The sequence below is a fragment of the Diprion similis genome, chromosome 4, assembly GCF_021155765.1.
Source record: "Diprion similis isolate iyDipSimi1 chromosome 4, iyDipSimi1.1, whole genome shotgun sequence".
In the NCBI taxonomy this organism is placed as follows: Eukaryota; Metazoa; Arthropoda; class Insecta; order Hymenoptera; family Diprionidae; genus Diprion; species Diprion similis.
This window is the reverse complement of record NC_060108.1, coordinates 27,144,025-27,163,593: the sequence shown is the minus strand read 5'-3', so window position 1 is coordinate 27,163,593 and position 19,569 is coordinate 27,144,025. Positions and strand designations below refer to the sequence as shown.

At 38.3% G+C, this 19,569-nt stretch overlaps 1 protein-coding gene and 1 long non-coding RNA gene across 2 annotated transcripts in view; one reads left to right on the top strand and one right to left on the bottom strand.

Annotated features, from left to right (window-relative positions):
• Nucleotides 1–2,312: 2,312 nt before the first annotated feature.
• Nucleotides 2,313–19,569, top strand: part of LOC124406123 — a 32,862-nt gene continuing 15,605 nt past the window's right edge. The window contains exons 1-2 of the long non-coding RNA XR_006929162.1: nt 2,313–2,490; nt 13,138–13,140. This is a non-coding gene — a long non-coding RNA (uncharacterized LOC124406123). The remainder of the gene's footprint in view (nt 2,491–13,137; nt 13,141–19,569) is intronic.
• The window catches only part of LOC124406122 (circadian locomoter output cycles protein kaput-like), a 52,841-nt gene continuing 35,799 nt past the window's right edge, over nt 2,528–19,569 (bottom strand). The window contains exons 2-13 of the mRNA XM_046881508.1: nt 14,237–14,403; nt 11,996–12,066; nt 11,597–11,695; nt 7,572–7,911; nt 6,519–6,779; nt 6,225–6,375; nt 5,995–6,103; nt 4,293–5,496; nt 3,917–3,967; nt 3,182–3,225; nt 2,907–3,074; nt 2,528–2,834 (exon numbers count right to left, since the gene is read on the bottom strand). Of these exons, the coding sequence (XP_046737464.1) occupies nt 2,742–2,834; nt 2,907–3,074; nt 3,182–3,225; nt 3,917–3,967; nt 4,293–5,496; nt 5,995–6,103; nt 6,225–6,375; nt 6,519–6,779; nt 7,572–7,911; nt 11,597–11,695; nt 11,996–12,066; nt 14,237–14,403 (2,758 nt within the window). The 3' untranslated portion in view covers nt 2,528–2,741. The remainder of the gene's footprint in view (nt 2,835–2,906; nt 3,075–3,181; nt 3,226–3,916; nt 3,968–4,292; nt 5,497–5,994; nt 6,104–6,224; nt 6,376–6,518; nt 6,780–7,571; nt 7,912–11,596; nt 11,696–11,995; nt 12,067–14,236; nt 14,404–19,569) is intronic.

Below are 19,569 nucleotides of genomic sequence, written 5' to 3'. Positions count from 1 at the left end.
AATTAAAGTTAATAGTCGATTTCCAGATTTCCACTGGCATAAATGTACGGTTGTTGAATTGGTCATAGAATTCTCATGACCTTTCTATCAATTCGGTAATGTAATTGAACTGTAGGATATATAATTATGTACAATTGTAACACCGTCATTTTGATACAGTTACGCCAGCGGTTTTTTTTTCTCATCTTTGTGACTTAATGATTGTATATATGCTGCATATTATGTGTGAGCGTGATCGGTATATATGGAATCAAATTTGAGTAAACGGGTGTGTGGGCTTAAAATTGTCACATGATTTTCACCACTTTTGTACATTATTTAAGTTTAGAGGGAGAACACTGAACACAGACAGTTTGGATTTGTATTTTGTACTTTACATTTTGGGGAGGGCTGTAGTATTATATATATTATACATACTTGGTGCTGTAATATAATCATTATCATACTATTTTACAACTTATTCTATTGCATGTACGACATTAATGCATTTACATAGTTTTTTTTTCTACTCAGACTTACAGATTAATGAAATGATATTATTTTACGAAATCTCAAGCCTCAATATTTATGTTCATCAATTTAGCACAGCGAAAATAATATTTATGTAACAGTGAATGGGTATTCGGATTCAACTAATATGTTCCGCAAAGTGTATCTTTTACAGACACTGGCTGTCAAATTTAAATATGACAAAGATCCTCTAAAGACTCATCTGATCTATCGTGTTTTATTAATAAAAAATGTTCCGGGAATTTCAAAATTTTTTAAACTTGTGAAAACCGAATTGAGAAAACTTGATTTCGTTGACATAGATACTTGTACAGTTTATGAGAAATTGATGAAAAGAAGAAACTTGATGGTTCCGCGAAGTAACGTCGAGGGAGACGTAATTATGATTGCAAATAGATAAAATGTTGATTTACAGTAAATATCGAGTTAGATATAAGTAGCTATTAGTACACCATGCTTACACGCTAAAATTTTTTGTTTTTAAATTAGGTACACTTCTAATTATAACATAATTATAATATTGTATTATCAATTGTATTTGTATATATATAATATATATATAAATGGGCATCCAGATAGCTTTTAGAAAAATAATAACCAGTCAGTGCACAACAAAGGTACAACCACCGCACTCAGATCTCATTTTTCTATTTTATTTCGACTTTTTTAAAATTATCATTAATTTATTTGAGTTTTAAACGGTAAGTTTTCATTTTTCTTAATGCTGAATGTTTATTTTTTTTTTTTTTTTTCATATATTATTTTTGTCTTGTTTAATTCATTCTTTTGGTTTTTTGATTCAATCAGTCGCAGAGTTTGCGATGTAGCAGGAGTCACCGTCAGTACTGAGCATGTAATTATACACACTGGCGCTATCTGGGAATTACTATACAATCGTCTCATATCTAGATGATGATACCGATAATAGTGATGATAACGATGATGGTAATTGTAATAATAATAAAATAATAATAATAAAATAATGGTGATAAAAATAAGATAATAATAATAATAATGTAATCAAATTATCAATAATAATAGTAATAATAATATATTATAACATTGCAGTCTTGTAGTGAGCCAATAAAATCGATGGCAACGATCCATTATTTCGATAACAGATTAATCCTTGATTTTTTCCCTTTATTCACATGTTATTACTATTTATTTCCCATTGCAGGGAATATATCGTTCACTTTGATAAACTGTTAAATAGACGACAGGTGTATAAAACGATTTGTAGGTACCTGTTTCCGAGTTATCCAGATATTTTATGAGGTTAAGCTTTCGTACCAAGTTTTGTCAAGTAGGTATAAATATAGGTAATGTATTTACAAATTCAGGGTATATCGTGGAATTACGTACGTAAATTGACATTGCAGCAATGTCCAACGACTTTCGTGTATCCATTGAGGTTTAATTCAGGATTATATATATAGAAAAAAGAAAAAAAAAATACCATTTGCCATCAGTTCAGTTTATGCGTTTACGTATCAATGTAACCACGAAGCACCTATTTTTTATCTGCATATTAATAATATCTTCGCAACAATATGATTACTTTGTCATTCTAATCCGACATGCACATGTGGGTTTAATTTTGCTGTTAGTAGGTATCGGCTATCCAATGGAAGAATTCACAAGATACGATCAATCGCCGTTAACGATCCGGATAGTAATTATTGTTTCTTTCCGTTTTATTAATCAAAACGGAAAGAGCGAACGATTTGATTATTGCTATGAATGTTAGCAGCTCAAAAATCATTCGACAAGGAAACAATAGAAAATCCTGTACTGTTTTGGGCTATGATAAGAGTAATTCTACCGTATTGAAGATGTACACGCGTGTAATAATCACACTGCCTACGTTGATATTTTACATCTACAATCGATCAATTATCTATTTATACTCAAACTTCCGGTGCAGACGATTGTTTGTTTGGTTATCTACAAATGTTGTTCTCAAATCAAACTTTGCACGTTACTTTCGTAATACATTTGTATGTATATATACATATATACGTACACGTATATCCTCCAGTTGCTTTCCATACACGTCATGGCAATTTTGCACTGCAGTCGTGAATTATTTGTTGCTTAAATTATTTGTGGATAGGAAATGGGTAGCAGGGAGGTGGGAGAGAAGGTGTCCGAGTTCATTTCAGATTAGCAAAGAAATGTAAGCAAACTTTGCTGCAGCGTTAATTAAAATAAAATTTTCCTTCATTCATTCACACTCCGATGTTTTTCTGCACATTGACCTGCAAGTTATAATGATCTTGTTGAAGCGTTATCAGCATTTGTTTGGTCTCGTTATGCTCAGCCTGAAACATAATAATATTTCCAAAAATATTAAATTACTGTTCAGAATTATTTAATTTTTGACTTCTGCTTACCTCTATTTGTTTCAAGTTTTTTCGTTGAGCCAGTAGTGCGGGGTTGCTCAAGTCACGCTTCACGGGGTTACTCAAGTCACGCTTCAGTACACTCAATTGGGATTCTCTGAGAGCCATACTTTGTTTCAATTGAAACTGCGTCTTTCGGAGTTCTTCATTCACAACTTGCTGTGACAGAACAGAACGGAAAAAAAAAATTAATTCAATCATAGAGTTTTTAATTACATGTGATGTGTAGTCGATTGGATAAGTGATGTGATATATGCGATACTCACATTGCAGACTGTAAATTCGTTAATGTGTGCCTCGTCAATGGTTTCTGAAACAATAAATATCGAGAAAAAATCTAAGTAAGGAATGACAACTGTTGGTGTTTGTGTTCTTCCCTTAGAATATTCTGATTATCAACTTTGCACACTTTAGCAACAATTGCAGTTGGGTCTTTGCGACTAAACTGCATATCTTTTTTCGTAGGCCTTATAAACCATGGGAAGTAGTAACAAGCAAAGATTATTAATGTTATGTTTGTGTTTTAAGTACCTGAGTAGAAAAAGTGCTTCTTCTAATTTAAAAGCTCATGCAAACACTAGTGATACATAATTAGCAATTTAACCTGCTGGATTGTTGCAAGAGAAAAAGAAAAACGAAATGAAACATGTTGCGACACTGATTATTCATTCTTTGTATTGCGTTCTAATCTAAAATCATTGCACTCATCAACTATTACATATTGTGTATGCATAAGGAGGCAGTGTCAGGTAACGCCTTAGGGAATATTCAATTGCAACTTTACAGCAAGGAGCATGGACATTTGCATAAGATCACTAGTGGAGTTTGTAGCGCAAGACAGTGATTGTGTTTCGGAATTCTTAATGTTTACGAAAAAGATTTTTCATGCATTGTTGGTCAGGTTTCCACGCGAAATTTCATACTACGCATCAATTTGCACCGAGGTACCCAATGTGTTACTCTACGGATTAGTGAAAGTTCTAAACACTTTTCAAACTTACTTTCATTACACACCACTGACTGTCGGTCTTCAAAATTTGTCTTCATAAGATCTACAAACATGCCAGATAGAATACGAGTTAGCAGTTGTCATCTCTCGACACACAAATCAAATTGTTTTAAATGTTGATTTTTTTTTTTTTTTTTTTTTTGGCTTTAGGAAGAAGAAATTGAGGTCGAACTGATACTACACATTCAGATGGTTTCAGATTCGCTTCAGGTACAACGGACGATTATAGAATTGAAGGTAGATGTTTTTTGGTCGGTAGGAACATTGATTGGAGATTGGTGCTAACAGTGTTGTGTAGGTACGTGCAGTCATTTTATTTATTGAAAATTTTTATTTAATTTTGTTTTTACGTGACACTACTGTGGTACCTGTGTCAACGTCCAAGCTCGGGCTCAAGACGTCTTCCGAGTAATCATCGTCATACTCGTTAATCTGATAGCCCGTTACCGAAGAACGTGAGAAGCCGGGATTCGACTGTTGATAACCGTCGATCGAGGGCAAACACGAGGCGGTCGCCAATTCTCTCGATAAGCTCGCATCCGATTCCAGAACAATATCACCGATCAAATTTGCTTCGCCATTTAATTCGCCTAATTCGTTGTCGTCGAGCCTTGGAATCAGAGGCGATTCGACGTTTTGATAGTAAATCATATCTCCGTTACCCAGCACGAAATCGTTACTGCTTGACGCCGAGGCCATTTTACTAGTTTTTCTCTTCGAGACGGAGATCGACACCTCTTCGATGCTTCTTGGCCTCTTTCTCGTGTACCGCGCTTCCTCCATCAATATCTTCTCGTCAAAATGATTGCCAGAGTATTCCCCCGTAGAGTCTGGTCTTATGCAGCGGTTGTTCGTCGAACTATTTGCAAGCCGGACTGGCTCGTTTGTTCTCTGTGACGCTGTCCCTGTGCTTTTTGTCCGAATTGTCTTGTAGCACTTATCCATCTGCACTTTCCCTTCGGCGCCGCGAGTCGCCCGCTTACGAGACACCCGTTTTTCTCGTAAATTGTCAGATATTCTAGACCCAGCCACTCCACAGTTCTGCAAACTCAAGTTACGATTTGCATCCGTCACAAGCATATTCCTCTCCAAATTCGGTTTCGCCTCCACAAAATGATCGTCACCGAGTCCCAATACTATGTCTTCCGTTTCGCATTCACCCTGTGATTCTTCAACCGCCGAGTTGTTCCGCGAATTCAAAAATGACACCCGAGTATCATCAATGTCTCCGTTACACTGCAGCGCATCAATCGATGCTGAATCACTTTCAGCCGAAATGTATTCTCCTGTTTTATGACTCTCGGTTCGGTCATGAATCGATTCTTCGTCCGAGGATGACTTGATCTGCACTGGTTTTATCCCAATCTTTTGGGCTTGAATAGAAGCCGGTGGCAATCTGGTGGAGTACACGGCAGCTTTGTAGAATTGGTTATCTGTTACCGGAGAAGGTGAGATCGAAGTACCGGGCGTGGCTGGAGACGGCAGATTACTTATCAATTGCTTCACAGCATCCTCGAGCTGAGCAGGGTCTTCGACCGTCAGTTCCGGATCCGTCCACTGAGAATCTTGCACCTATAGGAATAGACAAAAGATGCTTTTTCAATTATCAATGATGAAATTCTTCGTGAGACTCCATTTTCCGTACGTATAATCTGTTGTCAATTATAACGAAAGAGGTCACTTGCAAAGGATTCAAGCACTTATCGCCATATTATCAATCAGCAGAGCTATGCTGTCGGGTCTCATATTTTCGTCACATTTGTACTAGGTACTTCGGACTGATGATCATAAAATTATAGATTTTAAACGTCTGATATTGGCTCGCAAAGTTTAAGGTAAGAGTTGCAGAGTTTCAAGTAGCCCGGTTCCATTGTCACATTTCTACCGTCCGGCCACAATCTTCCAGCTCTGCCTCTTCGAATTAAAACTGACTGAAATACGTTCAATAGGATAGTCTTGAAGAGTTTCCTAATGCATCCTCAGGCTGGTATTGTGGTAATAACCCCATTTCCACAATCAACATCTGACGTTGGACATTAAAATTTGGATAATAAATATTCTGAAACTTACCGAAGGCGTGATCGAATTTGGAAGTGGAATTATGGCTTTAGCTGGACCAGAAATAGTTGCTGAGAATCTGTTTTTCATTTCCTTCACTAGTTCGACACCTTCTTTTTCCCTATTTTCACAATCAGCCACGGAACAGAGAAAAATTTCTTTGAGATACTGACACAGGCCGTAAATGAAGAGATGATATTCTGTTTATATACTATATGTGTCATATCGAGACAAATACTTACGAGACCAACGTGTTTACGCATACAAAAGACTCGACGCTTTGCGTAGTCTTGTCGTATTCGAGATAACCATGGGTACGGAGGTAGATGAACTGACCATTTTTCGAGAGTAATCTGTAACACGAAGAACCAAATCCCTCCCCTTGGTCGTACACTGAAAGATAAAAGATGTACATCCGTGTTATAAAATGACAAATCGACCAACGAGCGACGATGACAGATCCTTCAATCTTTCACCTGTAATTTGACACGAGGAATAAAAGGCAAAGAGAAAAAGAGGAAAAGAGCCTTTCTTACTTTGTCGCAACCCAATCATAGTCCATCTGACATCTTCTTTGTGCATGAACTTGAATGCGCTGAGTCCCGATACCTCCTCTGCCATGTAACCAGCCACAACAGAGATTCTGTGATCGCAGAATATTATTCGCCCATCGATCAGATGCCGCGTCACGTATTCATCCTTCATTGCTTCAAGCAGGGACAGTTCTGTTATGGTGCGTCGTTTCATGAGCCGTGCGATCCCCACGAAAATTATGTCGTTGCTGGTCCCGTTGATTTCTAGTCAAGTTCAACACCCACCGTTCAACTAACATATCACGGAACGATTGCAGTCGTATGTCCATAATGAGGATGGAGAATTTTGAAAAATTGATTAAAAAAAAACAAACAAAAAAAAACACAACACAGACGCATGGATATAATATATGCAAGCAGTGCAAGTTGATTTCACTCTATTTATACAGTATTGAAAGAATGAAGCTAGGTGAAGTTAATGCTTCAAACTCTCACTTCGTATGTCAACTGATTCGTTTATTCATTTTCCTCCATGTTTATCAATTTGCTGATACTATTGATGTACAATGTTGAGGTAACTTTGTCTCCCAATCAGGAATTATGCATTCAAAACTCAGTATAATAACATCGAATAACAATTAGGAATAACATTCAACTGTTATGTAAAAAAGAGCATGAGTTTTTTAGTCCTCAATGCCAGGTCACTAAAAATTTAATGGAAACCACTGAAACAAATTGTATCTAATCAATCGAATATAAAATAGGATACATAAAGCATCGCTCAGTAATTATGAGTAGTCTCATGAAGAATTGTATGAGAAATCATATGTTCAACTTTAATTTAGCGATCAAGAGATGACAAAAAGAAAAGCTCCTATAATTCACACCGTTTTGCAATAATTCAACTCCCTGCATCGTTATTATTGTCTCATTGAGAAAATGCCCCCCCCCCCCCCCCGCCCCTATTTTCCTGCCAGAATAAACGTCAGTTGACACGAAAAGTGAGGCGGAATTATGTGTTTATGGGTGTCCGTAGATCGTTCGAACGTCTCTCACCTCGGGGCCTGGATCGATTATTATTGTTGTTTGTCGGTTGGTTCACACAGGCGTCGGCAAGCCTGAGAATACCAGAGACCTGCAGGTACTCGTACTGCCCGTGATCCCTCTTGTTCAGAGCCTTCTGTGCCATCCGTATGCTAAAGCTCCGTCGTTCCTCGGTAAAGTGTCTTTCCGTCTTCGACGATGCCGGCTCTTCGGATGAGCTCGAGGTCTCGTCGTTCGCCTGTATGGCGTTAGAGGTAGAAGTTTGGCTTTCGTCTGGTGTCAGTCCGCGCCGTAATTCGGCGTAATCTTCGGGGCATACGAAGGTGTACAACGGCTGGCCCAGCAGCTCGTGCTGTAACTCGACATAAGAACGAACGATGACGATCCGACATATTACATTTACAAATGGCATGAAAATGTTTCTACCAGTATCATTAATTTCCAAGTATGTTCCTCGAAAGGGGAATCGGTCTCGCGATTGAACATTCAGATTGGAAGGTGAACGAAGTGGCTTAAGCGATCGTTTAAGCGAGAATAAAGTCAGAAAAGGTGATTCCGCTACTGGAAAACTATTTCTTTTCTCATACGATACGGAACGTGAAGAGAAGAGCTTTCCGATATGTATTTTGTGAACGGAGGTCGTATGGCACGTGGTACGGTATACGGCTCGTGCAGGCACATAAGCCAACGCGTTGGCGACATCATGCCTCATTTTCTCTACGGGGCACCTCTTTCACCCCATATGAATATAACTTGATTATACTTAAAAACAGCGAAAACAAGCCAGCTCCTCCTCATCCTCATCCTCATCCTCATCCTCGTCTCCGTCCTCGTCCTTAATCGTCTCGCTGAACATGCTAAGGCTCAAAAGCTCACGGGGTACACGTAACGCGTGTATCAAGTGGCCGCGAAGTGCGTACGAAGAAGTCTGATATCAGGGTCACTATCAGGGACCAATCATCGTCAGTGTGATCCGTTTTTTCAGCTTACAATTAGGTACTAAATGTATACGTATATGTATGTATATATTGTATATATTGTATGTATATATATATATATATATATACACAAACTATATATACAGACGACATATTATGTCAATTTGTCAAAGGACTACCGGGACCCTACTCATACCTATATTTGAATTCGTGTGCCGTGATGCCCTTGGCATTTTAATCCCCTGCAACGTTTCTCTCTCATCTAATTTTTCCTTATCTTTGATGACGCCGATTATAGAAGAAAATAAGCCAAAGCCTTACTCGCTATTTTCTATCCCAGTTGTTATATCCAATAACGACACTGGACTTTAGATGTCATCGTCAACCGATCAACAACACTTTTATATTACACAAATATAGAAATAAAATTAGATATATTGTTCAGCTGTCTTAAAGGAAAACCAAAATCTTAATATATATTTTTTTTATTCTATGGTCAAGATAAATAATACGTGTAGCTAATTTGTTGCACAGCCGTTTTAATGCAGGTAAAACAAAAATTTCACTAAAAATATTTCTATATAATAATCCCGAGTTACGGGAAAATTTGTAAATGTGTATTGCTTGGTCCAACTTGAGAGATAGGATAGTTTTTATGCCGATTAGTGACCCTCAATATTTTTTATTGCAAATTTAAGGAGGTTTTATAAGACAAAGGGTCGTAATTCGTTTGTAAGTTCCATAAGTTTTTCATAAATGACGGTGTGAGTTAATCTATTGAGTTCCATAAGTTTTTAATAGATGACAGTGTGAGTCAATCTGTCGACATCTGTATCAAGCATCTGGCATCACACTCAACATCCTTTGTGATCTAGGTTGTGTAAGTTCATTATTCAATAACAGGGGGCCCTGTTTCAATTTCAAACGTTTCCATCATGCTACCATTTGTTCCACGTCACACGTGTTCCACAGACATACGACATAAACAACGTGAGTGTTTAGTGTTTTGCGTATCATTAAATTCAGCTGAGCCACAGAAACGCGTAGCCGGGATTGCTAGTTGTTTTATAATTTCTTTCAGTTTCTTGCTGCACCTTTAGACTTTGTTCATAGATTAAACAGCATATTCGCAAAAAAAAATTAGTAAAAAAAAAAAAATGATCAAACGTAGAAAACCTGGTCGACACCGTAGTTCTTGAATAAACGTGTATAAACGTATAATGTGACATGACTTGAGTTTTATTTTCGACGATCGCTGCAACACGTTCGATTTACAGAAGTAAAAAACTAAATTTATCGAGGAAAAAGGTGGCTGAAGATTCATCCGCGAACACGAAAAAGGAAAGACGAAACACGATCCACGTATAATCGAAGATTTATAAATTACGCATTTATTGCAGGTTAAGCAGGTAAACGCTACAGTGGTTATAAAATTCAATAAGTTTGCTAATTAATTCGTCTCTCTTTATAAACAGCCGATTATTATAGCAGCGCAATCGGGCCGCGCGTGGGAATGGCTATACGGGATGTTTTGCCAGATTTTATTTCCGTCTGCACGATGTATTTTCTTTTTTTCTTTTTACATTCAATTCACGTGTAAACGGCGTGACATCTGATTTAGGTCAAAATAAATTCTACAGAAAATTTTATAAAATATAAGAAAGATTTTAGAAAATGATCGAATTTTCTTACATACGATGTATATATATACACACACATATATATTATATATTTAACGACACGTGCAGAGTAAAGCTCTCATCGACAAAGGAAATTGACGTGACAAGAGGCGATGGAGGTGAAGAGGAAGAAGGTAAGAAATTCAAGCCGACTAGGCTCTTTCCCTTCTCTTTACCTTTTTACCCACCTGCTGTCTCGGCGCGAGACTAGCCATGCACACACGTGTGCTTCTCTTATTCTCCCATGGAGATGAGAAAACAGGTTGTTGGTAACACCCACCCACCCACCCATCAATGGGAAAATAAGTGGCGAAAGATTGTGTAACTCGGTCTAACGTACGAGTATGCCCTTCACTCAATCGCCAATCGATGTACCAACCTCGTTTTTGACAGATAACTGTCAACGTTTTCAAATCTCAACGGTACAGAGATAACATCCTTTGGCGTATCAATCGCGCAAACTTCGATCTTGAGCAATGAGGTAACAAAAAAAGAAGAAAAAAACGCGTTTTACTTTCGTCTAAAATCTAACAACGACACGTATTTCTCGGGGGTTCGCTTCGACAAAATACAATTTTTATGGTCCTACAGGGAGGTTCGAACTGTCATCAACGAACATCTTCTGCACGTCCGAGGAATATTGAAGCTACGATTCGTTGACACGTGTTGGGATCATTAAGGAAGTTGCCGTTTCAAGGCTTGCTCATGTCATAGTGATTACGTGACGTTATTACTTATATAGTGTTCCCAGAAAGTCGTATTTCTGAGTACAAGAAATTCTCTAATTCAACCTGATTCGCCTGATCCGAGAGGGGAAAAAGCACCCGCACGATAAACGCTTTTCTTGTCTTTCATCTCTATAGAGCGACATGTAATATTAGAATCACCAAGACTTGCGTATACAAAAAAGAAAACGATGCATGATTCTTTCACTGGCAGGCATATATCTGTGATTACGTTGAAAAATATGTGGAAGTAAAATTTGGTTTGCTCCTCCCCAGATCCGTTTCGTTCCCATTGTCTCTTTAATTTTTGTTAACATGATTTATTTGTTTATTTATTTTCTTTCTTATTCCTCTCAGCTGCACGAACGATCGCAACCGCAAACAAGAAGATGTCAGACCCGGTGTCAGATAGAACACGTTTCCATGGTAACAAGTGTCGCGATGCGATTGCATCATACGCATGCAGCAATTGATCGATCGATAAAAATTTCTCTCCCCCGTTGCACGTGCCTGTTAACCCTGACCCCGTCCACACCTAACACCGATACACTTATATCACGCGTTGATCCGTAAAAATTTTCATTTCAACAATAAGCCTCATTTCGAAAGCTTTCGACTAATCGTAATCTAGGATAGAGATCGGGAGCGAAAAATAAAATTAAAGGGAAAAATTACATGTATGTACATATATTCACCTGCGCGTGGCCAAGGTGATCCTCGACCTGTCGACTGATGTGGACGATTTTTCCTGACGTCGTGACCACGATTAAAAATCCAGCGTTTGCGAGCACGTTCTGTCGATGATAAATCGGCATTTGTTAGCTCATTTTTTATTTTCATTTGATTTTTTTTTTCAATATCCTTCTCTAGAGCTTCGATAGGCTCGTTGCTCTAAGCTTTGGATTACGATCGATGTAACGGATTATGTAGTATGCAAGGGTTGTAAAAGCCAGGTAATTCCGATTCGTTACTGTACGAATCGTCACTGATAGTTAAAATTCAACTCTTATTCTATAATGTCAAATATTTCGCCGAATTTTCATGTAAACATGATACAAGTGTATCTCATAGACTGTGTGATTGAAAGTACTCACTTCGATTATATACTGTTCGAGATCAAAGTCGTATCGTGAGGGAAGAAACTGGATCGATCCCGGGCCCAACGCTGCAACAAAATAATACCATACAATCAACCTCTTACGCAATCGTACGGTCCTATATGTACAAATATTTTTTATAACAGGCAGGAAATTTTCTTTCCTTGTACTCACGTTTTTTTCGCACGAGTTTTTTATATTATACATTTAAACAAAGAGACGATATGAAATAAAAATTGTCATAATCGTAATCGAGTATAAGATAGGAGGAGTAAATGGATGACGGAATAAAATAAATAAACAAATAAATAAATAAATAAATAAATAAATAATCAAGTAAATGAAAGAAACAGATTCATTGAATAGATTACATCCATAGATTGATATAAATGTGACGCCGTACAGCGTATACCTATGTACATATAATGTGTAACGTAGCAGTTATCGGTGCTCTCGCAAGATTTGACACAGCGCCTTTTTAACCAATCATAGAAGAAGGTCACAAGTAAATGCGATTGCGATTAACTTACGGACAAATTTATCGTACTACTCAAAGTTTACGATTACTTAAGCCCGCCCGCCGCGTGCGTAGTACACAAGGTCGTGCGGACGAGTTTTTCTCGCGCTAGATGAGATTGTGCACACATGCATACATACCTATTACCAACGTGTAACACCTGTAAGCTATATCGCAGGTGCGAATCGATCAGCGAGAGGAAAGGAGAGATTAGAGATAGAGAGATAGAGAGAGAGAGAGTTGGATTTGCGTTGCACGAATTGGATGCGAAATAAAAAGGCATGCATTTAATTACCGAGCAGTTTGAAAAGCATATAATAACACATGTAGGGCGTTCAACTCAACCGGGCACTATTTTTCTCCGTTTTGAAAACCTTTTTCTGCACGCATGCAGAATTGAACCAGTCTAGATGGGCGAATTAGCAAATACAGTGAATTGTTCGAATATTATCTTATTCCGAATATATACTCAGAAGTATCTCAAAACTTCTTTTAGAAGTAAAAAAAAAAAAAAAATAATTAACGCGTACATATTTCCAACTTATTTTTTTTTTTTTTTTGTGAGGATGAGGAATGAGGATTTTTCTCGATATACTGTAATTAAATATAAACAATTTCCAAGTGTGTAACTATATACGTATGTAATAATTTGCAGGGTTTAGTACCCCGGTAAAAGATATTGGTTATGAATTAAAAAGTGCAGAGTTTTATGATGCTTGAAAGCAAGATGCAGCAAGTGACAAAAATAAATATATTTATTCTCGACTCAACCATAAAGTTAACTTTTTTGACCTGAAAAGCGGGAGGAAAGTGACATATATTTTACCTGCTAATCTCGTTTTTCCCGCAAAATGGAAATATGATAGAATAACTACACGATAAAATATGATAACGACGACGATGACGATAATGATAATGATGATGAAAAAACAATATTCTTAAGTGGGGAGCTCCGCCCCCCCCCCCCCCCCCCCCCCACAAACCCCCAGTGGAGGCTTTGCCCCCTACACCCCCACGAGGGCCTGTGGCCCTGGACCCGCTCCAAGAATGGACTCGAACGTTAGTTTCAGAAAAGAACGATGAAGGATGTGGAACGAGATGTGGGAGAAATTCTTGAACGCAAAAAAGTGAGATAAAAATATGCAATACATACATGAGGTCTCTGAGACCTCAAAATTTTTTAATCATTTATATTTTAGTTACACGACCATGATTCAAGCTCGCTGACTTCAAGTACGTTGAAGTCGCTATTGGGGTAAACTGGAAGCCAATATTTTTTTCATCAAATTGCAGAAATAACCCTGATTTAAGCGCGCTGATTTAAAAATTGTACGTCAAAGTCGGTATTTGGGTCAACTGGACCCCAATAAGGAAAACGAAATCAGCAAACACAAACTGCCCAAAAAGGGCACCACCCACTCGCGCTGCTGTCGAGATAAAACACTCAGCTTTTATGCGTGAGTGATTCCGATTTTTTGAGTCAATAGATGTGGCCAGAGTTGAGTCGGAAATAAAGTCCTGTATGTAACACAGGAACAAAAGTCGACTATTCCCTTGGGTGCAGATTACTGCCACTAATAAACCCGCCCGCGGGAATAATCTCCGACTTTATTCCCTCGTTACATAATGTAGGTATTATTCTTTACTCGGCGAAGCAATGCCCAATCAGTGATCATATAATACAATAGTGAAAGTATATTCAATATGGAAGGTTGTCTTACTGTAATAGGCCCTTAGAAATGCGGCCGATAGTCGAAGGATTGATATCTTGTCCATCCGCCTCGAGCTTCCGGCGACAGTCGGCACCAGCGAAGCCATCGTCGAGATGTTAGTATTCAAATTGTCTCGACGCTGTTTTTCCGCCATATTTCGCGAGGCTCTGGGATTGCTGCGAACAGAAGTAATTCATCATCATGAACGTGTCACCAAATTTGCCAAAAATTAATGGCATAATGTGATTAGCAGGTAGGTAATCGAAGTTAGCAAGGCGGATCGAAAGCTCTTGCATTTGAACTAGAAATTGGCGATCTGCGGATCGGAATGATCAGCGAAGCGTTTCCTTCTACACACGACATCCGCACGAATTCATCTGTAATCTGTATCTTTATACACGAGATGACGGCCGTGTGAGTCAACAAGTAACTTTACTAGCGTAAGCGATGATCGGATGGTTGGTTGGTCGTGCGACAAAAATAAGCTCGTGGCGTAGGTCACAAAGACGAATATATTTAAATATCCTCGCCCGTTCTATATCCATCGAACAAGTTAGGTACCCTCTACGTTTGTATGTATGCATCTACATTACGGGCCAAAAGTCGTTGTTATATCGTTAATTTGATCTCCCCTTATTTACACCGCTCTAATGTTGCCTGCATGATTATTACACAAGTATCGTAGACCAATCGAAATTATACAACAGTTACCCCGAAGAGAACGAGCCTAATTTTCGCATTAGTTATAGCTAATTGTACGCTGACATCTTGATTAATACCAACGATTACTGCTACACGACGCGTGTTGAAATTGATGAACTTCGATTATACCGATCAACAAGAATTTTGAGTCTAGGTTCTAGATGTCAAATTTTCATTTCTTCCACGTAACTAATGGAAGAAAAACAAAAAAGTATTATTACATGATGTTTGCTTTCGATTAAAAAAACCGTAACGATTTATCGAATTTTAAGAAAAATTATCAAATTTATCAAATACTTATTGTAAATAACAATCAAACAAACTTCAGTTTAGCATTCAAATCACTTTTATTCAAAAATTCAAATGCGCGGATGATTCGGGTTGTGTGATGAAAATGTGCAGGAAATACAACGACTCGATGTCAAGAAATTAATCTCGACGCCAGATATTCGATGCCGATGATAGACCAATTGCCGCACTTTTTGTCACCTTCATAGATTTTTTCCTATTGAAGCATTAGCCAAGGTGGTAGTAGCGAGGATTTTGGAACGAGTTGACTATCATAAAAAATATGTCCAGATCCTCCTCCACCACCACCAATCCAACCATAGTCTCCCTCGGTTCTACATCGAGGTCATAATGGCCTCGAGACACTGGCGTTTCTCAGGGCCTTGAGAACCCCGATTAAATATCGAGTCAGAAAATTCTTAACACATTTTATCGACAGCAGCTGTGTATCTGCGGTAGTCTTGATTGGTTAAAATTCAGAAATTCAGTATTATGCATAGGTACCACAAATTTTCTTACAGTAAATTACCAATTTCCGCTACAATGTTTGAGAAAACAGGTAGTTTTCCGCAAAATTCTGATATCTACAAAAACAAACCTTATCTAATAAAACCATTTATTTCATCCATTAGCTACCTAGAAGAAATCAAAATTTTACACTTAGAACCGAGACTGAAAATTCGCGTGTTCACCGGTGTACATAATTCAAATAAAAAGGCTCCTTTTCGACCAGCAGCCAAGCCCAGGCAAGGCTGCGTCGGCTGTCTGGCATCGACCGATCGTTTCTACTGGTTTGGTGTCCGCATGCCTATAGCTATGAAATAGACGAACAGTCTGCTGTGGTCTGCGGTGTTGGGAGAGCTTGCAGAGTACGGATCGCCACGCAAAACCCTCCCTCCCTCCCCCCTCGCTCTCTCTCTCTCTCTCTCTTTCTCTCACACACACGCACACACCAATGAAATTTCCGCGACGCGGCGCAACAATTTGCATACGCTGCAGCGTGGAATCGAGACCTTGGCCAACGGAGTTTCCGTTAGGACGTCGCTGTTCCAGCTTGCCCGACTGCACCCCCTTACTCGGGGGTAAAAGGTAGAGAAGGAGGGGGGGAAGGAGAGGAGAGTAGGAGGTAGACGTACACATTGCTTCGCATGAAGCCTGAACTTCCGTCTGGCCCCACTACCCATGATCCACACCCTCATTTCTCTCTCTCTCTCTCTCTCTCTTTCTCTCACTCGTCTCCCCTAGCATATAGGTATATCGACGTGTCTCAGAGAAAAAGGACGACGTTGTATTGCGGAGGAGCGGTAAGGAATAGACCTAGGTACTCGACGAAAATGTCGATCAAGATGAAACGTGCATCGATACGCTAATATTGTACAGCATACTTTATTGTATAAATTCGACTCAATTCAATGTTAAATTATACGAACCTCAAGTGAGAACGGAAAAAGTAGAGAAAGTATCGTTAAATACTTGCATAAATGTTTTCGTAATATGAATGATTTTTTTATCAGACGTACACGAAAAGTGAGACTTTGCGTGTAACATTTTAGCGGGACGAAAGCAGCCAATTTCATGTCACCGTTGCCATGTTGTAAAGACAAGTTCGCGCATTCGGACTCCACAATCGCTTCAATTTCGTCCCTAGGGAGGTAAAACTGAGCACAAAGTTTACGGTCGCAACTCGTGTTATTGCAAATTTCACGCTCGTCGCAGTCGCCAATTTTCGTCACTTTGTCGCACAATATACGATACTGGGTGTACAAACGTGATATATTTCATTATGAATAAATATTATGACACAAATTTAGATCATGGTCAATAAAATCGTGAATAATTCGTTAATTGAATCACTTTTTTACATCGATAAATAGTGTAAATGCAATTTTGCTTTATTGGCATTTGTTTGATTAAACTTGTAGGTATATTATAAATACTTTGGGCAAATGATATTTTTCAGTAAAATCCGTTATACTTCATACGTTTCTTGATTCAAAACTTTTCAAATATCGCAAAGAGAGGTAGCAAAAGAAAAAAAAAAAACAAAAAAAAAAAAAACAGAACGCTAGTCGAAAAAGCACATATTCCTCAGCATCGTGCAAATACCGTCAAGCAAAGAAAGTCGGCCAAGATAAAATACGAGCTGCAGACAATTAAGACCTTGGAAACCTGACCCGGGTGTCATCAATTGACGATACGAGCGTGATAGTCGGACGGTTTGAAATTGAAGAGAGAAAGAGCGTGAGGGGGGGCGGGGGGGGGGGGGGGGGGGAGCAGCGTTACAGAAATGGTGATTGATAATAAACACGTGATAAATGGCAAGTGAAAAATGCCACGCGTAAACGCGTAACAAAAAAAAGTGCCGGCACACAGAATTTTGATGCTCGACACACGTAGAATTAGAGCATAGGTATATATAACATACGCATGAAATGCATGAATAGCAAAGTACGCATGCAGAATTGTGTGTAATTTGATTTGAGAAGTCTCGATCGGCGCGCGGTTTATAGATAAGGTATTATAACGTTGCCAAAAGGCACAGATAACCGTAAAACAGAATAAATTAGCGGGTAAAAATAACTTGTTGTTTCGTGGACGATAATTGCAATGTTTCAGGGACATGTTCCATTATACACGCGTTACATGTGCATATTATAATATTTTACGGTTGCAAAATAATTGAAAGCAACTTGTCGGCTTCCCACCGTGTGATAATGTGAGCTAGAAGCGATAAACTCGAGGACGTGTACACCAGCAGCAATTCGACTCAACAATAAATAATTAATTATAATCTCCGATGAACCTGATTCTAGGCGCCATCGCGTTTCTTTCGCGGTATTTATAACACACACGATTGTTGAGTTCCCAGACAAATTGCCAACTTTTTATACTGCACGTATAAATAGGTATAAATTTTTCTCTTTCCTTTTAGCCATACGGATATAATATGATATTCCATGTCTGCATAGACAGTAATTATTTCACTATTTCGTGTCACGTACTGAGAATAATATATTCCATTGACTTGTTCAGTCGGCTAATGTGTGCACGGTATGATCTTGCCGCTAGAATACACAACGTGCAGCTCTATATGTATAGGTATAGGTATAATGTATATAGCAGAAAAATCCACAGAAAATAGATTACTGTTATAATAATACTGTAATATAGGAACTTGGAGAGAACGTTTGAAAGGTTACGTCACAACCTATTTACATCTATGTATCTCTGCAACGAAGAATTTTCATCAATATCACGATGATTTGTGATTGAAGAAACGGGAATTAGAAACTGACGAGTTTTTCAACATTGTTATACCGCAAGTCATCCTTATTTCTATCTCTGCTTTTTTTAAATCTACAAACACCTGCTTGCTAATACCTATGTTTCTCCATTTTTCGGTAGGTCATAATGTGTCATAATGAAAAAACAACGAACGATTGAAGAAAGGGTCTCTTTGTTGAAACGTTGATTATAGTTATTCGGAGTATTTTCGGCAACTGTGTACGAAAATGCGTAATGACGTTGAAATTATCAGATAACAGCCGGCAGGCAATACGTGCAAAAAGCTTTCAGGGGGTGAGCAAACGATGAAACGTGGCAGAATTGTTCACGGATGTTAACTAAATATATTCCTTTATCGTTTTTTATCGTTCATTCACTTCCTGGAAGTCTTGGACACAGATTACCCAGTTAGTATCATCTGCTACTTTTAGCGTCATTGAGAAGAGTGTCAATAAAAAAGAAAAAACAAAAATAATGATAAGAAATAACAAAAATAATAATTGCACGAGAAAGGTAAAAACAATTCAAAGCTTTCAGTTATACAATTTTCCTTGAATTTTTTCAATATCTCAATGTTCACCTGACATTTCCGACGCTCACTTTTGCATCACCGTGTTAACCAGCAAGTTTACTCTGCAGAGTAATGCAAAGACGAGGTCTGAGATAACGAAGAATGAAGAAAAGAAGAAAAGAAAAAAGTAAATTCGTGACGTAATAACGTTAAGACGAGCCGACGGTATGCCTTGCAAAGCTTGACGATATTGTAATGGAGGGCTGGGTATCTGGATTGGTACGTACATTGCAGATGACTTTATGACATCATATTATAGTTTACGGCGACGTTTTTTTTTTTTTTTTGTTTGATTCTTTACATCTCAAGTCGAGACAGGTAAGACAGGTGTAATCATGCGTTTAATCATGCGTTTGCGTCGAGCCTCGAAAACAATGAGCTTTGAATGAAACCCGAGGTCGAAAACTATCATTCTAATCGACATCGTTTAACGGTCGTAACATGTGTTATCAATCAATTGATGTAAACGTCATTAATATAATCGTTCCGTATCTCG